This window comes from Aquarana catesbeiana, linkage group LG12, assembly GCF_042186555.1.
Source record: "Aquarana catesbeiana isolate 2022-GZ linkage group LG12, ASM4218655v1, whole genome shotgun sequence".
In the NCBI taxonomy this organism is placed as follows: Eukaryota; Metazoa; Chordata; class Amphibia; order Anura; family Ranidae; genus Aquarana; species Aquarana catesbeiana.
Genome location: NC_133335.1, coordinates 148,417,713 through 148,440,899, shown reverse-complemented (window position 1 = coordinate 148,440,899; position 23,187 = coordinate 148,417,713). Strand labels below are relative to the sequence as shown.

General features: G+C 42.6%; 1 protein-coding gene across 1 annotated transcript in view; it reads right to left on the bottom strand.

Moving 5' to 3' along the window:
* Positions 1–2,643: 2,643 nt before the first annotated feature.
* Positions 2,644–23,187, bottom strand: part of LOC141114592 (serine/threonine-protein kinase 17A-like) — a 111,552-nt gene continuing 91,008 nt past the window's right edge. The window contains exons 3-7 of the mRNA XM_073608388.1: positions 17,695–17,839; positions 13,473–13,599; positions 12,819–12,867; positions 10,347–10,526; positions 2,644–7,978 (exon numbers count right to left, since the gene is read on the bottom strand). Coding sequence (XP_073464489.1) covers positions 7,726–7,978; positions 10,347–10,526; positions 12,819–12,867; positions 13,473–13,599; positions 17,695–17,839 — 754 coding nt within the window. The 3' untranslated portion in view covers positions 2,644–7,725. The remainder of the gene's footprint in view (positions 7,979–10,346; positions 10,527–12,818; positions 12,868–13,472; positions 13,600–17,694; positions 17,840–23,187) is intronic.

The following is a 23,187-nucleotide window of genomic DNA, read 5'->3' as shown; positions in this document are numbered from 1 at the left end:
CTAATTATGGAGGGCAGATCCTGCACTACCGCGCACTATATTAGACGTGAGGTGTACCAAGATGGCACCGCCTCAGATGACGTCCTATGACGAAACGCGTAAGAGGGAGCCTAGTATGCACCACGTCACTTCCGGTTTGTGGTGTTCCGACCGGTGGAACGCACGCTGACCTGGATCTCTTGCATTGCTAATTTTAATGCTACTTTTTATGGTATTTGGCTATGGTACGCCTCGTTTTTAATGCATTACCATAATAAATTCAACCCATTCGCAATTACGCTATGAGTGCCCGTCTCTTCTATATGCATAAGAATACCCTATGGTTTTGATGTGCCATGGAGGAGGTGACTGCTCTGGTTACTGCAACTACATCTACTGCATGTGGTTTACCCCGGTAGGGGTACAAGGTTCTGGATACCCCAGGATTTTATACGCCACGGAGGAGGATTGTCTGGATATCGCAACTATACCCACTACATATGCTTTACCCCTGTAGGGGCATAAGGATTTGGTGAGTGTGGAACTGAAGGGGAGCACGAATGTCACCTCACCCTCTGCACATGATTTGTGATTAAGGTCTCTTTCACATGAACGATCCGTTCAGGTCCGCCTGTCAGTTTTTTAGACGGACCTGAACGGACCCTCCATAGACCTCTATGGAGCGTCGGATGTCAGCGGTGACATGTCCGCTGACATCTGAACCGCTCCGATCCAAAAAAGTGTAACGGAGGAAAAACCTACTTTTCCATCCGTGATCGGATCAGGTGACGACGGACTCTGCAGTCCGTCATCATCCGATCCCCCATAGGGGAGAGCGGCGCTCTGACAGGTCCGTCGCTGCACAGTGTGCAGAGACAGACCTGTCATCTTCCTGCTCAGCGGGGATCGGCGGAGCGATCCCCGCTGAGCAAGCAGATGTTCACGGGGCGGATCATCATGGATCCGTCCTGTGTGAAAGAGCCCTATGTGTACGCACAGGTCACTTTGGATACCTGCACAGATCACTTGGGAATTCTGAAATTTGCACTAAAGATTGGACTTTGACCTTATGATACTCATTTGCTCTGACATGCACTGTGAGCTGTAAGGTCTTATATAGACAGGTGTGTGGCTTTCCTAATCAAGTCCAATCAGTATAATCAAACACAGCTGGACTCAAATGAAGGTGTAGAACCATCTCAAGGATTTATCAGAAGAAATTGACAGCACCTGAGTTAAATATATGAGTGTCACAGCAAAGGGTCTGAATACTTAGGACCATGTGATATTTCAGTTTTTCTTTTTTAATAAATCTGCAAAAATGTCAACGATTCTGTGTTTTTCTGTCAATATGGGGTGCTGTGTGTACATTAATGAGGAAAAAAAATGAACCTAAATGATCTTAGCAAATGGAGAGTGAAAAATTTAAGGGGGTCTAAATACTTTCAGTCCCCACTGTATATATATATATATATATATATATATATATATATATATAAATAAACACATATATTTTGGAATATATGTACACTCTAGGGATTAAGCACTTCAAACACCCATTAAGTACACTAAACCCAATATTTTCTATGGCCAAAGTATATTAGGGTGGGAACACCGTTTTATTTATATGAATTTTTTTATGTTATGTGTACACATGACTCCTTGTCCTAAGTATTTAATCTAACACTTGCACTTTCAAGTGAGAAGTGTGAATTCACCCCTGAAGGTTCACTCTTCAGATGACGGGCAGCGCCACCTACCCCTTTACTAAATTTCCACTTTCATCAGTGCTTCATTAGTGGAGCCCCTTAGGGGAGGCAGCAGCCCAGCTTATACCGAAGTGCGGAATCCTATAAATTACATATATCTGATAAGGTGATTCCAGATTCCTGGGTTTCTATCCGTTTTGGCGCTCTTTTTTTGATGTGTACATCAATATTCGATTTAGAACTATGTTGTTCATCACATCTTTTTTTGGATTCACTTTCATTAAGTTGTTTTGTTTTATATGAATACAATTTTGATTGTACAGAGTTGGCTTTGATTCAGAGGCGCTACCTTGAAATGTGTTAGACCGGATATTAGAGATCGGTCTTCAAATTAAGCACTAATGGACGGATGAGATCTTCTTTATGGAAATTATGTGAGAAGCATGTCTTTATACCACATTTGTGAGTACATGTTTATTTTAAACAACAAAGATTTTTTTGAGGATCCTGTACAATGCCAGCGCATTCTCTGTTTCATTTACAATTTTGATTGTAATATTGTTTGTATTTGAATGTGGATTATTATTACCATGTCTTAACAGTTGTAGTTAATTAGACTTAAGTGTGTTACTTTTTTTTTGTACTGTCTCATTGGCTGTTTTGGTCTTTTTTATATTAGTTTTTTTTCTGTTGTGCAGTGGGAACCTGTGTATAATAATTTCAATCCATTTCACTGTGATGTACTAGAAAGGACAATGAGATCAAGTGGAAGACTGGAGGCAAGCAGATGCATAATGGTGGAATGTCCTGAGCAAGGTGCTTAACTGAGAGTCAACAGGTATGTCGGGTGCAAAGTGATTTTACTTTCATTCATGAGAATTGCACATTTTATTAATAATATTGGTAGTATTCAATATTCCTTGGAATTTTAGTAATCATCAAGCCCGACAGTGCATAAATATGAAAGACTTTATTTACAAAACAAATGCATATTAACAGTGACACCATTATAAAGTAAAGTTCTATGATACAGTACAACACAAAATGACAGGTCTGCTGCACTCCATTGGTACCATTTCCTCTCATTTACAGCAGTACATCTGGCGAGGACAGAGGTTTTGAGTTCTGTTGTACAAGAAACTAGCTTTTCTACAAGTGCATGGATAATATAGGGTACTGTGAATATCTTACAATACATTAAAGTAATACTGTGCGGGTTACAAGCCAAAAAATTAGGGCAGAACACACTATGGTATGCCATTTAGTGGGGATGTCCAACCAACAAGTAATATCTTGTCCTCCAACTGTATAGTAAGAACAATCCTATGCTACTTCTGTCAAAGTCAAACTTTTCTTTAAATCAAAGCTGTAATAAACATCCAAAAATCCAAGCCCACTCCATCACCCTGTGCTAAGCACTCTCTGGGGTCTAAACTTACCTTTATCGTTGTTCAATGTTGCTCTGATCCAACCTCTGCTAATTTAAAAATCCTGGTACTTCTAGGTATGGGTGAGCAAACCGCAAGCCTTATTACAATGTAGAACTGATTGGCCAATCACCAGGTCCCAGCATTGTGATTTGGTATGGGCGGAGGAGGGGCATTGAAATGTTGCGTTGCAGTGTGCACAGTTATGGAGAAGCAGCACTATGGGTACATTTAGCCATAGTAGAATGACTAGAATAGGGTGGGGTGTTTTTGGGTCTCAGTTATCACAGTTTTTGCCTTCATGCAGCATTTTCCAAATTATGAATAGTGTACTATTAATGGTGAACATGCTCACAGTAGGGAGTACACAGCAGGAGGTTTCTAAGAATATACTTCTTTCAGTGGTAGAATGTGAAAAAAATCTGGTACAAGCAGAGCAGCATTGTAGCAGGGTGGGTACATGGTTGGCTAACAATAGTACATCAAGGTCTTTTATAGAAGAGCGTCACCATTTAACATGACCTGTACATGTGATAATATTGTACACATTATGTTTTTGCACAGCTACTTTTTTTTACATCCTTGGCTGGCCTTATATAACACATGTACATTGCCTGTACTTGGGAAGTTCCTGATTAACCAACCAAGATTTGAACTGTCGATGGCAGCCCTAACTCAAAATGGTGCTGAAAATGCACAACAAGATCCCTTTATTACTCTATATGGCAAAATGTTTGTGGGCACCTGACCATCACATCACTATGTGGTAAAAAAAAGTATGTGGACAGACCTCCAACCTACTGAGTTCTGGTATTTCCAGTAAGTGTACTGTTAACACTACAGCATATCGTGACATTTTTAACAATTATGGACCTCCATTCTTTTGGCAACAATTTGGGAAAAGCCTCTTTCTGTTCTTTCATAACTGTGAACCCGTGCTCTATGCCAGGTCTCTAAAGAGGATGGTGTGAAGGAATTCAAATAGACTGCAAGGATTAACCGCAATCATACTTAACATTTTTAGACGGTTGCCAACATGTCTTCTTGTCCAACCAGGGCTGGGCTGAGAGGTAGGCAAAAGAGGTGGCTGCCTTGGGTGCTTCAGCAGAAGGGGGAGCAAAAAGGGCAGGGCCTATTACCTGTGCTACTGAAGTAGCTCACAGTTCATTGTGGAGGTGAACATTGGCCTTTTTGCCTCATGTGTTAAAGGTCCTTGTCCCAGAAATCATGTGGAAAGCCTTCCTAGAAGAGTGGAGGCCTCTTGTAGCCACAAAAGGAGAACTGACTCCATATTAATGCCCATAGTTTTAAAAATTGGTTGTTCAACAAGCTGATACAGGTGTGATGGTCAGATTCACAATGTTTTGTACATACAGTATACATTGAATTTGATACCTTTGTTGAGACACTTAGACCAACAGCAGTAATATGGCAGGAAGCCTGGGGCCACAGTAGCCATTTGGCAGCTTCTAGAACTGACCAACCTCAATCAGTCTGGTTCTAATAAAACAGAAAAACTTATTGTAGCCGATACATACTCTTCATGCATCCTTTGACAGTGCACCTAGTGTGTTGTAACTTTTTTTTTTCTCCACTGCCCATAGATGAATTAGAGGTTATGCTTACCCATGTAGTTGGAATACTTTATGTGCCAAGGCTACTGGCAATAGATAAGACAAAGCTACTGGCAGGCACATGCTTACTTGCTTATTATTCTGGCAGTGTCAGTTATCTCATGTAACTACAATATACATCCTCCATGACTGCTGAATATTATAAACCTCTACAATATGTTTTGTTAGACTTAGGTATTTTCACAACCATTGCACCAAAAAGCACTGATGTGATGTCAGTGCCGACAGGGAAACCGCCAAAAATAATATCCAGCATTAGATTTTCGTGAATACCTCAATGAAACAAAATTAGATTGTATTGCACTGTCCAAATTATAAGGTGATACTGTATCTGACTGGCATCACACCGTGGACCTGGACTTTAAAAAACAACCTAAACTAACTTGTTTTTACTAGCTTTCTAGATATTCTCAAAATCTGGGTGGCCTGCAATCTCGTGCATTGAAAACTTATTTTAAATCATCATATCACCTTGTCAAAATCCATACTGCTTGTATCCTCATTTTCTGAAATGTTCCTAAATCTGATCTGAAAAAAAAAGTAGTTGCGTTTCCGCTTCCAACACCGCCCTGTCTCTGCAATATGACAAGCAGGTTGCACAAATGACAAGGGGCTGCAATTCTTCCATAAGACCAAGTAGACCTTCTGCCTTAGGAAGTCACTGGGGTTGATTTACTAAAGAAAATATACTCTGCACTGCAAGTGCATGTGCTCCACAGCTTGGTAAATGAGGTAAAGCTTCACTTTGCAGTGAATACTCAATTACATGCAAGGGAAGTCAAAAAATTGCATTTTAGGTTTGCACTTGATCGGAAATCAGCAGAGCTTCACCTGAGATCAGCTTCACTTGCAGTGCACGGTGTATTTGGCTTAAGCAAATCCACTTCCCTGAATTGTCACCTGGTGCCAAACCTTATTCAATTCAGCATAGTCAGAACCAACATGATTGCTCCTTAATAAACATAAGAAGATAAAATATACCAAAATATAGATTATGAATTTTATGTAAATATCAATTATTTTGTTGCCTGACTCACTAATATGGAATTGATCAAATCCTTGTTTTTTTATCAAGAATGTACAAGTACCACCACACAATTAAGGGGCAATAAAAATGAACCACGATTTTTTTTTTCTACTCTAAAGAGCATATAAACTGAATCTTTGTTAAAAAATGAATCAAATATATCAGAACAAAGTTGCATTTTTGGTTTTGTTTCTTATGAAAAATGTGGCGCCTTGTCACTTTGCCTTCCATTGCTGAAGGGAATATTGAACTGAAGATATTCTGATATCCTAGCCAGGCACAGGCTCACATAAGCAAAGCCTTAATGGCTCCATCTCATACTACAGTGTAAATGCCGGCTCCGATTCTCCTATCCAATGTAAGAAGCTATAGTGCTGCATCATGACATAAAACTACAGAAAAAAAAATCTGTCATCTGACACGCTGCAGCCATGGTCATGATTATCGTCAAAACTGTTATACTAAAATTACCTTTAGTCTGTGGTTTTACACACCATATCCATTAATAAACAAGTATCACTTACTAGAATGGCCCCAACTCATTATCATTAAATAATTGAATTAATATTGAGGAGTTTAAAAAATCACCAAAACCATCTGGAGAAATTAATTGATTTCTTAAATTGACAAATAAGTGATCATAAGGTGGTCACAAGTGGGAATGCATGAGCTGCACAAGTGTTGATCAAATCAGCAATATATGTGCAAATGACCAGACTGAAAGAGCAGATGCATGTACATTAAATGCACATCAGTTGGATTACAGTACCACACGTTATCTATTTGTTGACTGACATGATGGGCAGAACCACTGAATGAAAGTCTTTTTAGTGTAACAGATTTAGCTACATACAGTGTCAAACTTACATTTTCAGTGCAACTATGAACACTTTTACATTTATAGATATATATCTGCAGCTGAAGCTCTTCTACATAAGGTCACTTTTTGTTTTAGGTTTACTGGTCCATTAACCAATATTCTAAAGCTATTTAGCATTTAAAAATATAATCTTATAGGGTCTCATTACCTGGAACTAGTCATGGAACCAATAAACATGCACTTTACAAATATCTCCAGGCATCCCAAGCAACACGGTTTATCAGCCAGTTGATGTCCCCAGCAAATTCTAATTAGACACTGACACGGTCTCCTATATATTTGTCTAAAACACAAGATGCATTTCAATCTTGGTTGCATTGTGCAAATAAATAACAAAGCACAAGTGTGCCTTTTAGATATACAATAATCTCCCACTTCCTGACACCTAGGACAAGTAACAATTATACAGAATAGGTTTATACTGAAAACAGACATGTCCTTAAACATTTCATTATTATCATACAGAAAACCAAAAGCAGTGATTCTAGATCGGCATCTAAAAGTTATAATTATAGCTTCAAGGCATACTCTAAATTTCATTCTTTTTAAAGAAAGTTATTCTTTTACAGTACAAACAGGCTTTCCCTATCCCACAGTTACAGAAATATTCCCAAGTGCAATAAAAGTATTATCTGTAAATAACTGGGTGTCATAAAATATTGGCAAGCGACAGTCTTTGTGTTCAGTCCTGGATCATGGACCTAAAATGAGCTTAGTATAGGTAGATCAGTAAAAATACTATGTCTCTGTGCCATGTCCAAGCCATTTGGAAAAATCTTTCATGAGCAATGTCTTAGCCTTCAAATATATAACAAGTCTTAAAAAAACACCTGAAAAAGCCAGTGATGAATGTGCATTGCCATTGCACAGACTCCATCCTATATATGCACAGTATTTCCACAGGTAACAAGGCCACAGAAACTGAAGAGTCAAGTCCAAGTTTTAAAAATCAGACAGATCAGATTATTTTTCAAAAGGTACCCGTTTCATTCATGGCAGAGCAGAAAACTGGTGCGTGTGGCTCTCCAAACTTGGAGATTAGTCCCACTTTTGGTGTGCAATTTCTCCATTAACACACAACCTCTGGATGAATTTCCTTCAGAGCTGTAAACTGGTTCCTCACACTTTTCAGGTCAGCCTCTATGGTTTCCCTACATGGACAGTGCACAGCATATGAGGCCAACAGCATAATTTTCTCTGTAGTCTCAGGGGTCTCTACTTGGCTTTCATTTGGCTCAAAAGTTTTGTCTTTTTGCGACTCTGGTTCTTGACATGAGATCAGCCACGCATGTTTAAGACACTGGTCAGCACGAGCTCGCTTTCTGTGGAGAGAGGGGATCATAGAAGGTATTCAAAAAATCTGCATCAACTCTGGACATAGCATTTTAACAGGCATTTCAATAAAATTAGTTTGTCCATCTACTTCACATGTGGTTGCATTTCTTCCTGATGCCTGAACTTGTCAGGGGTTGTACTTTTCATGCCAGGAATTTTAGTCCTTATAGGTAAATCTCTAAGGTGGACACCAACATACATTACCCACTGATTGCCTTGATCTCTCCAGTACAATAGCAGCAAGATATTTGCCCTGAAATCAAACCATTCCCCACCTAAAGTCCAATAAGACAGCAGGGCCTTCTCATCCGAGTTCTTCCTAAGGCCAGCCATACACAGTTTAAATCTCAGCCAGTTCAGCAGGAACCGGCCTGAGATTCAAACCATTAATGGGCAGGCTGAATGAACCAAAATGGTTTATCGATCAACTTGGGTACAACCAGCCTGCTGGATTCGATTGCGATTAACGCAAGTGGCTGCTATAGCTGCTAGTGATAATCACAGTCTTCTTCTAGCGGGGATGGCTTCCCCCGCATGTTTCTGCCCCCCCCACCCCCCCACTGTGACAAGCAAGAGGAATTCCCCTGCCAACACTGTGTTGATAGGGGAATCGTGTGAATTTCCCATGGTTGCAGGAAAGAAATTTGCACCGTCTATGGTCTGCCTAAGTAGTAGAGAATGACGTTTGTGGGTTCCGATTACAGCTGTACAAGTCAACAATGAGCAAGATGTAAATTAAGCTTCAGCAAGGAAATCTGTCATTAGATCACTAAACAGATATACTTAGCCAAAATCTTATAAACACTTTGTCATCCTTTACTTCTAACAAAATCCTTTCTGGCTTGATGACTGGCTCTCAACAAATGTAACACTGACTAACCCTCGGCAGCAGATGCTCCAAGCTAAATACAGAATATAAAGAAAATCTCTAGATCCTGATTGTGCTTTCAGAACAGAGCTAATATCTTTTCATTGAGAAAGCACTTTTAAAGGGTCAATCCACCCAAAGTTGATACATTCATTCATAGATGTTGAAAAGCTATTCCATCTGAAAACCTTTCAGGGCTCTGGGGGACTCTCTGCATTCAAGTTCTGGGTCTGTACACTTGCTGTGGCCATTATGGGCAGGTTCCACTCTCCATCCTAAATTATCATTTATCTTAAATTATGCAGAATGCACCAGGGGATGCAGGAGTATGCAAGAACACCCAAAATGTTCAGGTAAAAAGGAATGGAGTTGGAAATAATGGAACAGAGAGCTCCCTGTTGGAGTACTCAATACATATAAGAAGCCTGAGGCTGACTCACTTATCTAAAATATCACTTTGTTTAAACTAATCCCTAAAGTGTGTGTATAGGAAAAAATTTTTTTTTAATAAGAAACATGTTTTAATCACCTGCTCTGTGTAATGGTTTTGTACAGCACAGCCCCGATCCTCCTCTTCTCGGGTTCCCCGCTGGGGCTCCTGGCCTCCCCTTGCTGAGTGCCCCCTCGCTCCCGAGCCAGCTCTCTGTGGCTCAGCCCCGCCCCGGCTCCCATCTCACTGGCTGTAATTGGCAGCAGCAGGAGCCATTCATCTGAGCCAATGAAAAGGGAGAGACCAGGCAGAGTTTTGGCCCTAAGAGCGCTTTCACACTGAGGCGTTGCAAAACCGTGGTAAAAACGATGAGTGTTATTAGCGCGGCTTTACCGCTAACGCCCATGTGTTTTAATCACGTTTTTTATAGCATTTTTTAAGTGTTAGCAAACCTGACCATGTGACCATGCGGTCATGTGACCTTCCCCACAGCTTCTGAGGGTTTTTAAAGCAGTATTACAGCGTTTCCCATTCATTTCAATTGGGATAGACCTTTTTACAGCGCTATTTTATGCGCCCCAAAGATGCTCCAAAAAGCTGTTTGCAGGATTTTTTCCAACGCAGAGCCAGCACAACGCCTCAGTGTGAAAGGTTACACTGAGATACATAGGGGGCGTTTTTCATGCGGTATTTAGGTGGTAATTTTAGCACTAAAACGCCTGAAATATGCCTCAGTGTGAAAGGGGCCTTATGCACCTCGCTGGATGGAGATTGAGCTCTGGTAAGTAATGTGTTTTCTAAAGAGGCAGCACAGCAAAATCTGTGTGCTTGCATATTCTTTCTCTATATACAGCGAGACAGAGAAATGATTTAATGGGGAAGGGTTTGTTTTTTTTTCCCAACAAAGCAGTTAAGCATAGCCTGTGTAAAGATGCACATAGATCAGCTATGCAGTAATAGTGATTATGTAATACGTATTTGCAATAATTCTGATTTACCTGACTAAAGTAATGGAACATTTTTAAGAGTCATACTATTTAGTCTCACAGCTGCTCACCTTGGGTTCTTGATTAGAAGAGACTTAATGAAGTCAATCGCTTGTTCAGAGATCCCCTCAAAATCCTCCTGGGGATACTCAATGGCCACTTTTGAGATATTCAGGAATGTCTCCTGCTTGTTGTCTCCCAAGAATGGTGATATTCCAGTAAGCATGACATATGTCAGCACTCCTATACTCCTGCATATTAAAAGATAAAAGTAAAACAGCATCAGACTGCAGCTAGAATGCATCTTTGACACATTAAGTACTCGAAGGGCATTTCCACTTTTGCACTCAAATTTGAAAAAACCCCACTATATAGATGTTGTGTTCCCATTTACACAGTATACCTAAAAATAATGAAAACAATATTTCAAATCTTTCTACCTGATTCCTTGGAACAGGCCCACGGGTAGACTGCAAGCAAAACTACTTGAAAGTGATAGTGTAGGGACAGACTGAGTTTCCTCTCATTAACCCCTTCCCGACCGCCGCACACAGATACACGTCAGCACAATGGTACGGGTGGGTAAATGGGCGTACCCGTACGTCCCTCTGTGTAAGCCGCCTAGCCGCCGTGGGAGCGTGCCCGCGGACTCGATGTCTGCCGATGGCCCGCGATCGCAGTGAGGAGAGGCGAAATAGGGAAATGCCTATGTAAACAAGGCATTTCCCTGTTCTGCCTAGTAACAGGACAGAGATCTTCTGTTCCCTGTCATCGGGAGCAGTGATCTCTGTTATGTTCTGGGTAGCCCATCCCCCCTACAGTTAGAACACACTGAAGGAATACAGTTAACCCCTTGATCGCCCCCTAGTGTTTAACTGTATATCACTGTATAAATTTCAATGGTCCCAAAATAGTGTCAAAAGTGTCCGATCTGTCTGCCGCAATGTCGCAGTCCTGATAACATTCGTAGATCACTGCCATTAGTAGTTAAAAAAAAAAAAAAAAAATTTTTTGTAGACGCTATAACTTTTGAGCAAACCAAACAATTTACGCTTATTACGATTTTTTACCAAAAAATATGTAGTAGTAATATATATTTTGGCCTAAACTGAGGAAGAAAATTTTTTTATATATATTTTGGGGATATTTAATATAGCAAAAAGTAAAAAATTGTCGGTCTTTTTTTGTTTATAGTGCAAAAAATAAAAATAGCAGAGGTGAGCAAATACCACCAAAAGAAAGCTCTATTTGGGGGGAAAAAAAGGATGTCAATTTTGTTTGGGTACAGCTGTGCACGACCGCGCAATTGTCAGTCAAAGCGACGTAGTGCCGTATCGCAAAAAAGGTCTGAAATCCACTCTCCACTGACGTCACTGCAATCAGTCGAGGCAACACGTCATCCATTCCTAAGTCTGGATCCACCAGCTGCCTTTACTGATGGTAATCTCAGCAAGCCACTGAGACAGCCGCTCCCCCCCCTCACACCACAGTTTAGCGCTCCAATGAACGTGAAAAAGCAGAGCAGGAGAGATGCTGACTGACAGCCAGCATCTCTCCGCTTGGGGAGGAGTGAGAACCGAGCAATCGGTGATGTTCGGTGGCTCGGTTCTCAGGGTAGAGGCGCCAGGGGACAGATGCAGCATCGTCATTCACCTAGGCCTGTATGAATAGGAAAAAAACAAAACAAAAAAAAAACATACATACTAAAACATACTTCTCTTTTAACAATGCAATTTTAAGCGCTGGGATCTTTAACCCTCTGGTAGAACTGATAATGAGATCTGCCAGCACAGTACAGACGGGGTTAAAGCTCACTGACAGCTAATGTCACTGAGCAGGTCCAGGCTCTGATGGGATCCTGATTTTAATGTCAGGATCCACCCAGATTCCTGACCAGCAGCTGGCTCAGCCTCTGCAGAGGCTCTCAGCGCACTGCAGAGAACCTGAGCTAGCAGCTCCTGTTCCCTCCACAGCCCGGTCCTCCAGTGAATGTTGGAGGAGTAGAGCAGAGAGCAGTGACTAACAGTCACTTTGATCGCTCAGTTCTCGGTCTTGGAGGTGACAGAGGACAGACGCAACACTGGATCAATGCTGCATCCACCTAGGTGAGTGTGTTTATTTTTTTTAAAGCCTTACTTCTCTTTTCCTTGTCAAAAGAAGTTTATTGAGTATACAATGTTATAAAGATACATAAAGTAAGTTTACAAGGATCTATAAAGTAAGCTCATTGTTTTACAGTAGGGTTTCTATAGGTAAATATAATGAAATTTCAAATATTAAACATTGGGTTTACGTAAACCTAAATTAAAGATATATATCATTTCCTTCGTTACTTTTGTAGGTATTTAAATGATTTATACCTACTATACATATTGTTTACAAGTAGAGTGTATATAGGTCAAATAAATTCTGATAATGAGCTTTAATCGTAAGGTGGAGAAAAGGAAAGAAAAAGAAGCATTACTTCTCTTTTAAAATGCATTGCACTTGTTTCTCTGCATGTCATTTTTCTATGATATTGGTTGTGACAAAGGGATACTTACCACATATCAGTTGCGGTGCTGATCGGTTCATAGCTGAGCACTTCTGGAGCTAAAACAAATAAGAAAGCATATAAGTCAGCTTACAGCTGGGGACATTCTCTCAGGTATAATGGTTTTTACAGGATGATTCATCACAGAATCTGGCAACTCCATACAATAACACTGAGATCTCCACCATACCAACACCCTCTGCCCCCGTTCACACTGGTGCAACTTGTCATGCGATTTGACAGATCAAAGTCACATGACAAGTCACACCCTATTTTTGGCTATGGAATCGCTCAAATCGCTGTGACTCTGGCTTGCACTGACTTTGAAAAAGTTCCTGCACTATTTTTGACAATTTCATGTGTGACTTGCATTGACATCTGCGTAGGAAGGCGCACATGAAATCACATTGACCGATGGCTTTGAAATTGCGCTGAAGTAGCGAGATTTCAAAGCCACATTCGGTGTGAACCACGGCTCTAATACCGAATAATGAACAGATTAAAAAAAATCAGGTATTGTGGAAAATCCATTCTTCTGCTAGTTACTGAAGGAGCAATCTGATCCTTATTATGTTTAGAAAGAGTCTATTCCTAGAATCTTTAAATGATAATTCTTTACTGGTCATGTCAACTGGTAAGAGATGGAAGCCAATTTTACACTTACCTACATACTCCGGTGTGCCCAAAATCTCTCGAACCTCCTTAATGGTGTCCACGTGCCTGGAGAGGCCAAAGTCTACAATACGGATGTCTCCCAGCGGATTGCTGCTGGTAAGTAAGATGTTCTGTGGCTGCAACAGACAGAACCCAAGAAAAGAGACCATTAGGTAAACTCATAAAACCCAAGTAAAGGGCAGAAGACTAAGAGATCAAAGAGTGTAGCTGCTGACTTTTAATAAAAAGACACTCACCTGTCCCACGGTCCAGCTATGTGGCCGCACAGAGCTTCGCTCCTCTCCCCCTCCTCTCCGCGGCACCGGCATTGAAACTGTGGGCACCTGGCCATGACAGCTTGCGGCTTCACGGACGGGCACGCACTGCGCATGTGCGAGTTGCGCTGCACTCCTGGAGTGGACAGGCAATCTTCTGGGACCTGTGACGTGTCCCAGAAGATTGCTGAGAGGGAGGGGCCCTCTAGGGGGAGAGGAGGAGTCACCTAGGTGGCCCGTAGTCAGAGGCAGGAAGTGGGACAGGGAGTCCCACTCAAAACTAGGCACCCACTCCCCCCCCCCCAAAAAAAAAGACATGCCAAATGTGGCATGTAATGGGGTGAGGAGTACTTAAAGTGGAAGTTCCACTTTTTGGGTGGAACTCCGCTTTAAATAAAAGTAGTACAAATGGAGTTCGGAACATGATTGTAAACCTTTCCATATACCCAGTGTAGTGACTGGCCTCAGGCGATACACAGAGCTGTAACAAATCCTCCTACATACGTTGTATCTGTTTATCTCTACATCCATTCAAAGTGCAGAATTTATAAAGCTTGTCTGAGAGTTTGGAAAAAAGGGGGCGGAGAGCTGAAGTTACACTCTGCAGAGCTCAGTGAGGAGAGCTCTGAGAGCTGATTGGAAGGAAGGGACAAGTCGCCCCCCTTCACACAGCACACAGGAACAGAGCTGAGGCTGTCAATCAGCTGGAGGTCCCTCCCCTGTCACCTTTTTTCTCTTGGTGTCAGGAAAGCTTGTCAGAAGTGACTCATGCTGATAGCAGAGGAAAGAAGCAGCAGACAGAAATGACACTTAGTGCTCTGACACTTAGAGACAAGAACACACTATAGCAGGATATGTTTTATTCATATTTCTAGTGCAAAGTTTACAACCACTTTAAGAGCCCATTCACACAGGGGCAACTTTGGATCCGACTTCAAGTTGCCCCTAGTCGCGCTACATGAAAAAATCAACGTAAGTGAATGGATCCGTCTTAATGCACACTACTGCAGTCGCTCCGGCTTCAGAAAAGGTTCCTGTACTACTTCAATCCGACTTCTAGGCGACTTGTACCCATTGATTTCAATGGAAGTAGCCTCAAAGTCGGATGCCCGTTCATAGTGAGGCTACTTTACAGGAAAAAGAACAGAATTTACCCAGGAAGAACGGCCGCGATATGCCAGCTGGCTCGCTCATCAGGAAAGGAAAAATGTGTTTTTTCCTTTCCCAATGAGTGACAAGCAATACTGACATGTGTTTGGTATGAATCATGAAGGGGAAATTTTAAATAAAAAAAAACGGCATGGGTTCCCCTCCAAGAGCATACCAGGCCCTTAGGTCTGGTATGGATTTTAGGGGAACCCCCTATGCCGAAAAAAACGGCGTGGGGTCCCCCCAAAATCCATACCAGACCCTTATCCGAGCATGCAGCCCGGCCGATCAGGAAAGGGGGTGGGGACGAGCGAGTGCCCCCCCACCCCAAAGCACCTTGTCTCCATGTTGATGAGGACAAGGGCCTCTTCCCGACAACCCTGGCCATTGGTTGCTGGGGTCTGCGGGCGGGGGGCTTATCGGAATCCGGGAGCACCCTTTAATAAAGGGGCCCCCAGATCCTGGCCCCCCACCCTATATGAATAAGTATGGGGTATATCGTACCCCTACCCATTCACCTGGGGGAAAAAAGTGTCAATTAAAAAAAACACACTACACAGGTTTTTAAAGTAATTTATTAGGCAGCTTCGGGGGTCTTCTTCCGACTTCTCCGCTCTCTCCGGCCTCTTCTCCGATCTCTCCGGCCTCTTCTCCCGGTGTCCGGTTCCTCTCCCGCTCTTTGTTTTTTCTGCCGGGCTCCTCTGCTATCTTCTGCTCTTTTGCTAGCAGTGGCCCAGTCTTCTTCGTCGTCTTCTTCTGATGTTGACACTTCTGATGTTGACACGACGCTCTCTCTCAATGCCATGTATGCCTCTGTAATGCCATGTATGCGGTGTGCAACGACATATAGGCATGGGGCGTGGTCACCGGGTGATGTCACCCGATGACCCTGCCCCTTATGACATCACAGTCCCGGGGCATGATGGGACTGTGACATCATAAGGGGCGGGGTCACCGGGTGACATTAGGTCATTGCGCACCACATACACGGCATTACAGCGGGAGAGAGTGTCATGTCAACATTGGAAGAAGAGAAGAGGGAAAGAGACGACGGAGAAGACCGGGCCACCGCTAGCAAAAGAGCGGCAAAAGAGCAGAAGATAGCGGAGGAGTCTGGCAGAAGAACCAGAGAGCGGGAGAAGAACCAGAGAGCGAGAGAAGAACCGGAGAGCGAGAGAAGAACCGGAGAGCGAGAGAAAAACCGGAGAGCGGGAGAAGAGGCCGGAGAGCGGGAGAAGAGGCCGGAGAGAGCGGAGAAGTCGGAAGAGACCCCTGAAGTTTGAAGAAGACCCCCGAAGCTGCCTAATAAATTATTTTAAAAACCTGTGTAATGTGTTTTTTTATTGACACTTTTTTCCCCCAGGTGAATGGGTAGGGGTACGATATACCCCATACTCATTCACATAGGGTAGGGGGCCTGGGATCTGGGGCCCCCCCTTTTTAAAGGGGGCTCCCGGATTCCGATAAGACCAACGCCCGCAGACCCTGACAACCAACGGCCAGGGTTGTCGGGAAGAGGCCCTTGTCCTCATCAACATGGGCACAATGTGCTTTGGGGTGGGAGGGCCGCAGGGCACCCCCCTTCCCTAAAGCACCCACCCCCCATGCGGGATGAGGGCATGCGGCCTGGTGCGCTCGCTCGTCCCCACCCTCTTTCCTGACCGGCCGGGCTGCGTGCTCAGATAAGGGTCTGGTAAGGATTTTGGGGGGGGCCCCCACGCCGTTTTTTTTTGGCGTAGGGGGTTCCCCTTAACATCCATACCAGACCTAAGAGCCTGGTATGTTCAGCTCCATGTCCTGGAGGCGACTTCAAGTCGTGTTGTAAATTGCGCTGAAATCGCCCCAAGTCGCACTGTGATTCATACTCAAGTCGTGTCCAAGTTGCCTCCCAAAGTCGTGCTGGAAGTCGTGTTGCCTCTGTGTGAGTGGGCTCTAACTGTACCAGGTCCCTAATGATGTTGAATTTTACATGTGTTTTACATTGTGTAGTCCAACTGAATTCTATTTTTATTGCCGTTATTGCTACAGGCTTTTAATCTTTTCTCCGCTAGGACAATGTTTTTATTTTTCAAACATTGGAGGACAATTGACTGTATTCCCGTGTGTACCTACATTGTGAATGGCCGCACATTAAAAACTTTTTACCACTCATCAATTTAGAGTTAAACAAAAATGATGCATAAATATTTTACCCTTAACATATGCAGAATTTTAATATTTTTATTGGATGAGTTTATCAGGTTGGGGCAGTAAAAACACACAGTTGAGCAGTGTGTTTTTATGACCCCTCAATCACTCCATCTTAAGGTAGAAAGGCAGTAAAGGTGGGTGTAGATGGCAGTGATGCTTTGAGGCAGGTCAAAAATGACTACTGAAACGTAACAAATCACGTCAACTGAATGTGGCCATAATTATCCTGCAACCGTGTGCAGGGTGCGGGATTTTAGTGGTGAGGAACCAACATAACACTATCTCCGGCTGTCAAATGCCTTCTGAAAAGCGATCCACCGATAATTGCTTTTCTGAGGGCACCTAATGTGTAAACAAGCCCTTATAATGTTGGCTTATTTTGATGAACGTTTCTACTGTTGTTAAGGGGCTGACATGTTTCCAAATGACAGTATACAAATGTAGACAGACACCCCTACTGAGGGTCCAGCAGAAGTAGATTGGAGTTAGGGGACATTGGATCTTTGTAGTAGGGAAAGAACATCACAGTTTGATGCCTGTGCCTGGGAAACATGGAACTGTTAAATCTATTTTGGTGGTGTATAAATAATAATCTCTCAGAGCGAGCACAAATTTTACCTTTAAGTCTAAGTGGACAACGTTATTTCGGTGAAGGTAAAACACGCCTTGCAGGATCTGGCAGATGAGCCGAATTACATCCTTTTCTGTAAAAGCTTCATCTTGGTCTGCTACACACTGATTGAAGATTTCACCACCGGCCGCACTGCAAAAAACAAAAATCAAAGTATGATCTTTTATTCCATAAGGAAAGATTGTACATGCAGCTATTTGAAAATCAATTCCATTCAAAATATTTTATCAGACCTGAGTGGGGAAAGGGTAGAACCTCTGGCAAGCTTTTATTGCCTTCTGCATCCTATGGGACAACCCTGACAGATTTTCTGCCCATCCCCCATTCTACTAAGTCATCTCATGCCTAGTTCACACAGGCCGAATGTAGGGAGACAGTTTTTATTGAACCGGCCAAGATTCGGCCCTTGTGTATGTCAGCCAGTCCAACACAGGTCAGCTGTTTGGCCGGCTTCTGTCGGACGAGCATGCTGGAAAACCAGCAGCCAACCAGCTCCCAATCAGCGATCTCAGCCATTGGCAGAGATCGCTAATTGGAGTGTTCTGAGAGGGAGCCATCCCCCTGTCAGAACACAACAGTTCAGCGGAGGAGATCGCTGTACTAACGTCGGACTGTAAAGTCTCGTACACACAATCAGATTTTCGGACGACCGTTTTTTGTGGCATGCCAGTCTCATATCGAAAGTGAAGAGGTTACTCAACATATGAAAATTCTCGTAAGACAGAATACAACTTCAGAAGTGACATAATGTGTTGAATAGATTTGTATGTATTCTTTCGTTTCTGAGCATGCGTAGTCTTGCTCTTACGATTTTTTTCGTACGAAAATGGTACTAATTATACGAAAATCGGACGCTGAGTTCACATGCGATCAAAATTTTATAGTCTGCACATCCAGGTTTTGTCATCCAAAAAATCAGACTGGGCTGTCGAAAGCACCATACCAATGATCTGAAAAATCGGCAGCTCATTCGTCGGACGAAATTTGACTTCCGATTTTCGTATGGTGTGTACGGACGGGTATTTAGTACAATGGCTTCAACCGGAGCGGGTTGAAAAAAAAAAAAAGCTATTAATGTGTACTAGGCTTAACAGCCAGTTCACACGGCCCACACACTAAACTGCAGCGACAGCTATCCATTCCAGCTGCAGTGAGCTGGCGGTAAGGGTTGGTGTGCTGTGCATTTTACCGCATAACACAGCTTCTTTTATTTATTTATTTATTTATTTAGTTTACAAAGTGACACTTCATTTATGTCACTGTACAGCAGCAATGTGTGTTGTGCTGCTCTACAGTGACATGTGGTGCCTTCCTGTGTACAGAGATAAAACGCAGCATGTCTGTATTTTATCACAGCTCACTGCATTGCACCTCGGGGTTGTGGTGCAGTGTGAACAGGACACAAAGAAAATAGTTTTCTGTGCGTCTTAGCAGTGCCTGGAGTTGTTCTTGTGCAGAAAAAGCCCGTCACATCACTACATGCGAACACGCACTAAAAGTGGAACAAAACAAATTAAAATGTACATAAACGCAAACAAAAATTATATATTGCAACCACATGGCGTGGTTGAATCTTTTTTTTTTTTTTTCCCCCCTTTATTTTCTCCTGCACATAACACACATCCAGTCCCTTTATGTCTACACTAATTTCAACACTGTATCTATGGAGGCAGTCATGGAATTAATGTGTCTGCCTCTGTTCATCTCCATTACCGGGGGGGTTCGATGGAATCAGTAGTTTACAGGAAGTGACATAGACTAATGTTTCTCAACTCCAGTCCTCAAGTACCCCCAACAGGTCATGTTTTCAGGCTATTTTGCACAGGTGATTTGATCAGTTTCACTGCCTTAGTAATTACCACAGCCATTTTATCTGAGGGGAACCCTGAAAACATGACTTGTTGAGGGAAGTTGAGGACTGGAGTTGAAAACCATTGACATAGACAATGCATTTATACATGCTGAAAAAGTGCTTAACCTGAAAAGTGAAGATGAGTGCAGCCATCATATCTAAGAAATGGTAACAATATATTCCATTTTTGTTTCTGATTTTTAGATATGCTTTAAGAAGACTTGTTTTAAATGGAGAGTGAAGGTGCAGGCTAAGTGTAAACCAATACTTACCTTTTAATCCTCAAAATGAAAAGAGCAATGAAATGCATCCAGTGATCTACCCGACTCTTTGCAGGGCACCTGTTACCTGCCTGGTTTTTGGAGATTGACAGCTGTCACAGACATCACCCCAAACAGTTTCTCTGTGAAGAGCGATCAGGTGGTGGAATGCTTTTCAGAGTAGTGCAGACATGGCTGAAAGGCATTCAGGAGGCGATATTACTGTCTCCTGAATGCCTTTTTTTTTTGACAGCCAAAATGGCTGTTTGAATGGGAATACCTGGCTGTTACCATGTGTCTGGCATTTGGCTCGCAACTTAACATGAATATGTTGCATTTGGTGGCAGTAGTACCTTCTGAAAGTGACAGGGAAGATCATTTTTGCCATGCCACAAAGGAGAAGGTATGTGCACACCCCCATACGGCTGCCTTTGCAACTTAAGTAGGATAACAAAAATGAGGCTCAGCTGCCTATTTTTCTGCACCCCCCAACCCAAGCCTTATAAGGAGATCAGTAAAGGAATTCTAAGCTACGGTTTCAGGACTACAAAGTTTCAACAAGTAAATATTACAAAGCTTGACCTAACAGCAAACCTTAAGACTGTTATACATAAGAGAAGGAAGCATGAAGGGGCAGACAAACCATGATGTTCTATTCAGTTCTTATTTCTAATACACACCCTGACAATCTCCTTGCTGAGAGCATGTAGCTTCTGGCTATTAATACAGTTTACTCACTCACCATAAATGACATTGTAAGCAAGTTCTCCCTATTCAGGGTGAGTACAGAATGACTTGTTTCCATGTCACTCCCAACCATCCCAAATGTACAAGTACAATCTTGTTGCTACATTTTGCAATTTGCTATGGTATTAAAAAGGTGAGCGCTCCTGTGTTCTGTGACAAGTCTAACAAATGTAATAATCCTTGCCATCCATGGTGGATTATACAAAGGGTATTTGAGGTGATAACCCAATCTGTGATATAGCAAGACCCAGCGATTTTAGCTTTTTTACCATGAAAGGTTTCTAGCGTACGTTTTAGTATACAAACGTTATCATACTTGTGTCCTAATGCTTTATCATTTGTTTGCTTTTGTAGGTCTGATCAGTTTTTATTTTTCTACTAAATCAAATATATTAAAGTGCACCTGTCATGAGCGGAGTGTAGTAGATGTCTACTTCTGATAATGTTAATTGGCTGACTATCTCTGACTCACAGATGTAGAACAAGAATCCTGTAAATAGGTATTAGTTAAGTATCAGAATTCTTTATCTCTAAACTTTTTCTGGGTCAGCGTCTCAAAAACTGTTAAAGCAGAATGACAAATGACCATTGATCCAAGGCGTCTATTAACAAACGCAGCCCCCTTCACCTGGTCTTATAATTGCTTTGATCTTTTTTGAAAAACCACATAGTTCTGCTTCACAAATATCTTTGCCTTCTTCAGCCTGAGCATGTGTGCCCCATCCATTCCTATGCGTAGAGTTTGCAGGACCACTGGAGGCCGTACCAAGTATAATTCCCTATAGGAATGATAGTTATAGTTATCCTATAGGAATGAATGGGGTCACAGTACACATGCGCAGACTGAGTAGGACCTGGCAAGGGCATACTGTGCAGCAAAGCTGTGCTTCCAACTGGACCACACAGATGTTGGATCGAGGGTGAAGGTGAGTATAAGACCACATGGACTACATTCAGGAAGCTGCAATAACTAAAGCATGACAATGCTGTCCCTCCTCTGTTGTGAATGCCCATAGCCCCCCAGCAGCAGCAGAGCTCAAGGCTCCCTGGGGTCTGTAGTGCGAGGTATGACACCAGAGATCTGCTGCTCCCCACCCACAGTCCCAGCAAAGGGGGGCAGAAAAAGGAAGCGGTCATAAGACTACTTCCAAATAAATCTATTAAAAAATATATAATGAGCATTTGAGCAAGTTAAGAATTTACTTACAATCTAGGTAAACCTTTAGTTTAAATTAGCTAAATGCATTCCAAGTGCACAAAAAAAAAGTGTTTAGTCTCAACAATTCTTTTTCTTTGTGAAGCTGCCACAGCCTGAGAAGAAAGGCCTGTAGCATGCTACAGAGTGGGGCCATTGCTTTCTGTGGGGAAGCAGTGGTATCTCTACAGAAGTCCGACACACCCCCTACTGAATTAGACCTATAGCTCTACAATCAGCAAAACTCATGTTCCCTACTGATTGAGAAGCTTTCGATCTGACTTAAAGTGGAGGTCCACCACAAAAAAAAAAAAAAAAAAAAAGCACCAATGGCTGTTGCTAGGCAGTCTTCCTAATCTGCCTCTTCCTATGCCGCGGTGATGTTCTGTCTTCTCGTCCCCGCGTCGTCTTCTGGGGAATGGGGCGCGGTGTGTTATGGGAACTGCGTGTGTCCCACAACACATCGCGTCCCATTCACAAAGCGCATGCGCGACTCGCACATGCGCAGTAGGAAACGTGCAGTGAAGCCGCAAGGCTCTATTGCCTGTTTCCCTTAGTTAGGATGGCGGTGCCAGGACCCGAGAGCCGAAGTCAGCAGCTACAGTGTTTGTAGCTGCTGACTTTTAAATTTTTTTTTTCCCGGCTGGAACCCCGCTTTAACAGGGGGTGTGTCAGACCTCTGCAAAGAGATCACTGCTTCCACACAGACAGCAACAGTCTCACTCTGCAGCATGGTGGCAAAAGATAGGCCTTTCTGCTCGGGATGTGGCTCTTTTATAAGGAAAACGCACTATAAGACATCCTTTTGTTTTGTGGAAGTAAAGCCCCGTTTTTTTTTTTCTGACCTGCAAAAGTAAAGGTATAATGTGCTAGTATGCATTGTATACTAGCACATTATGTTAAACTTACCTGCAAACAAAGCCCTCATCTTCCCTGCTGGAGGCTGCATCCATCTTCACTCATCTTCCTTCCGGGTCCGCGGACTCCGGCTCTGTGACTGGCCGACCGGAGTCGCGTGGCATCACTCCCGCGCATGTGTGTGCACATGACGTAATCGGCTGCATATACAGTAAATATCTCCTAAACGGTGCACGTTTAGGAGATATTTACAGTACCTATAGGTAAGCCTTATTATAGGCTTACCTATAGGTACAATATATGCATGGGACTTTACTTCCTCTTTAAATTCCTGCTGTCCAAAGGTTGTTTTACAAAATGGTAGGGAGACTCTTACCACGTCATCAATGTATGCAGATTGTCAGGTAGGCAGAAACAGTTGATAGATCTGTAAGATGTTTGTGTAGGTGATTTGTGGGGTGTAAGGTGTTTTGTGTAGAATATTTGGAACGTAATCAGGGTATCCCTGAGGCACTTTGGGCTTTACCAGTCCTGATAATCTCTTTGCTGTATATAAGGTTAAAGGTCA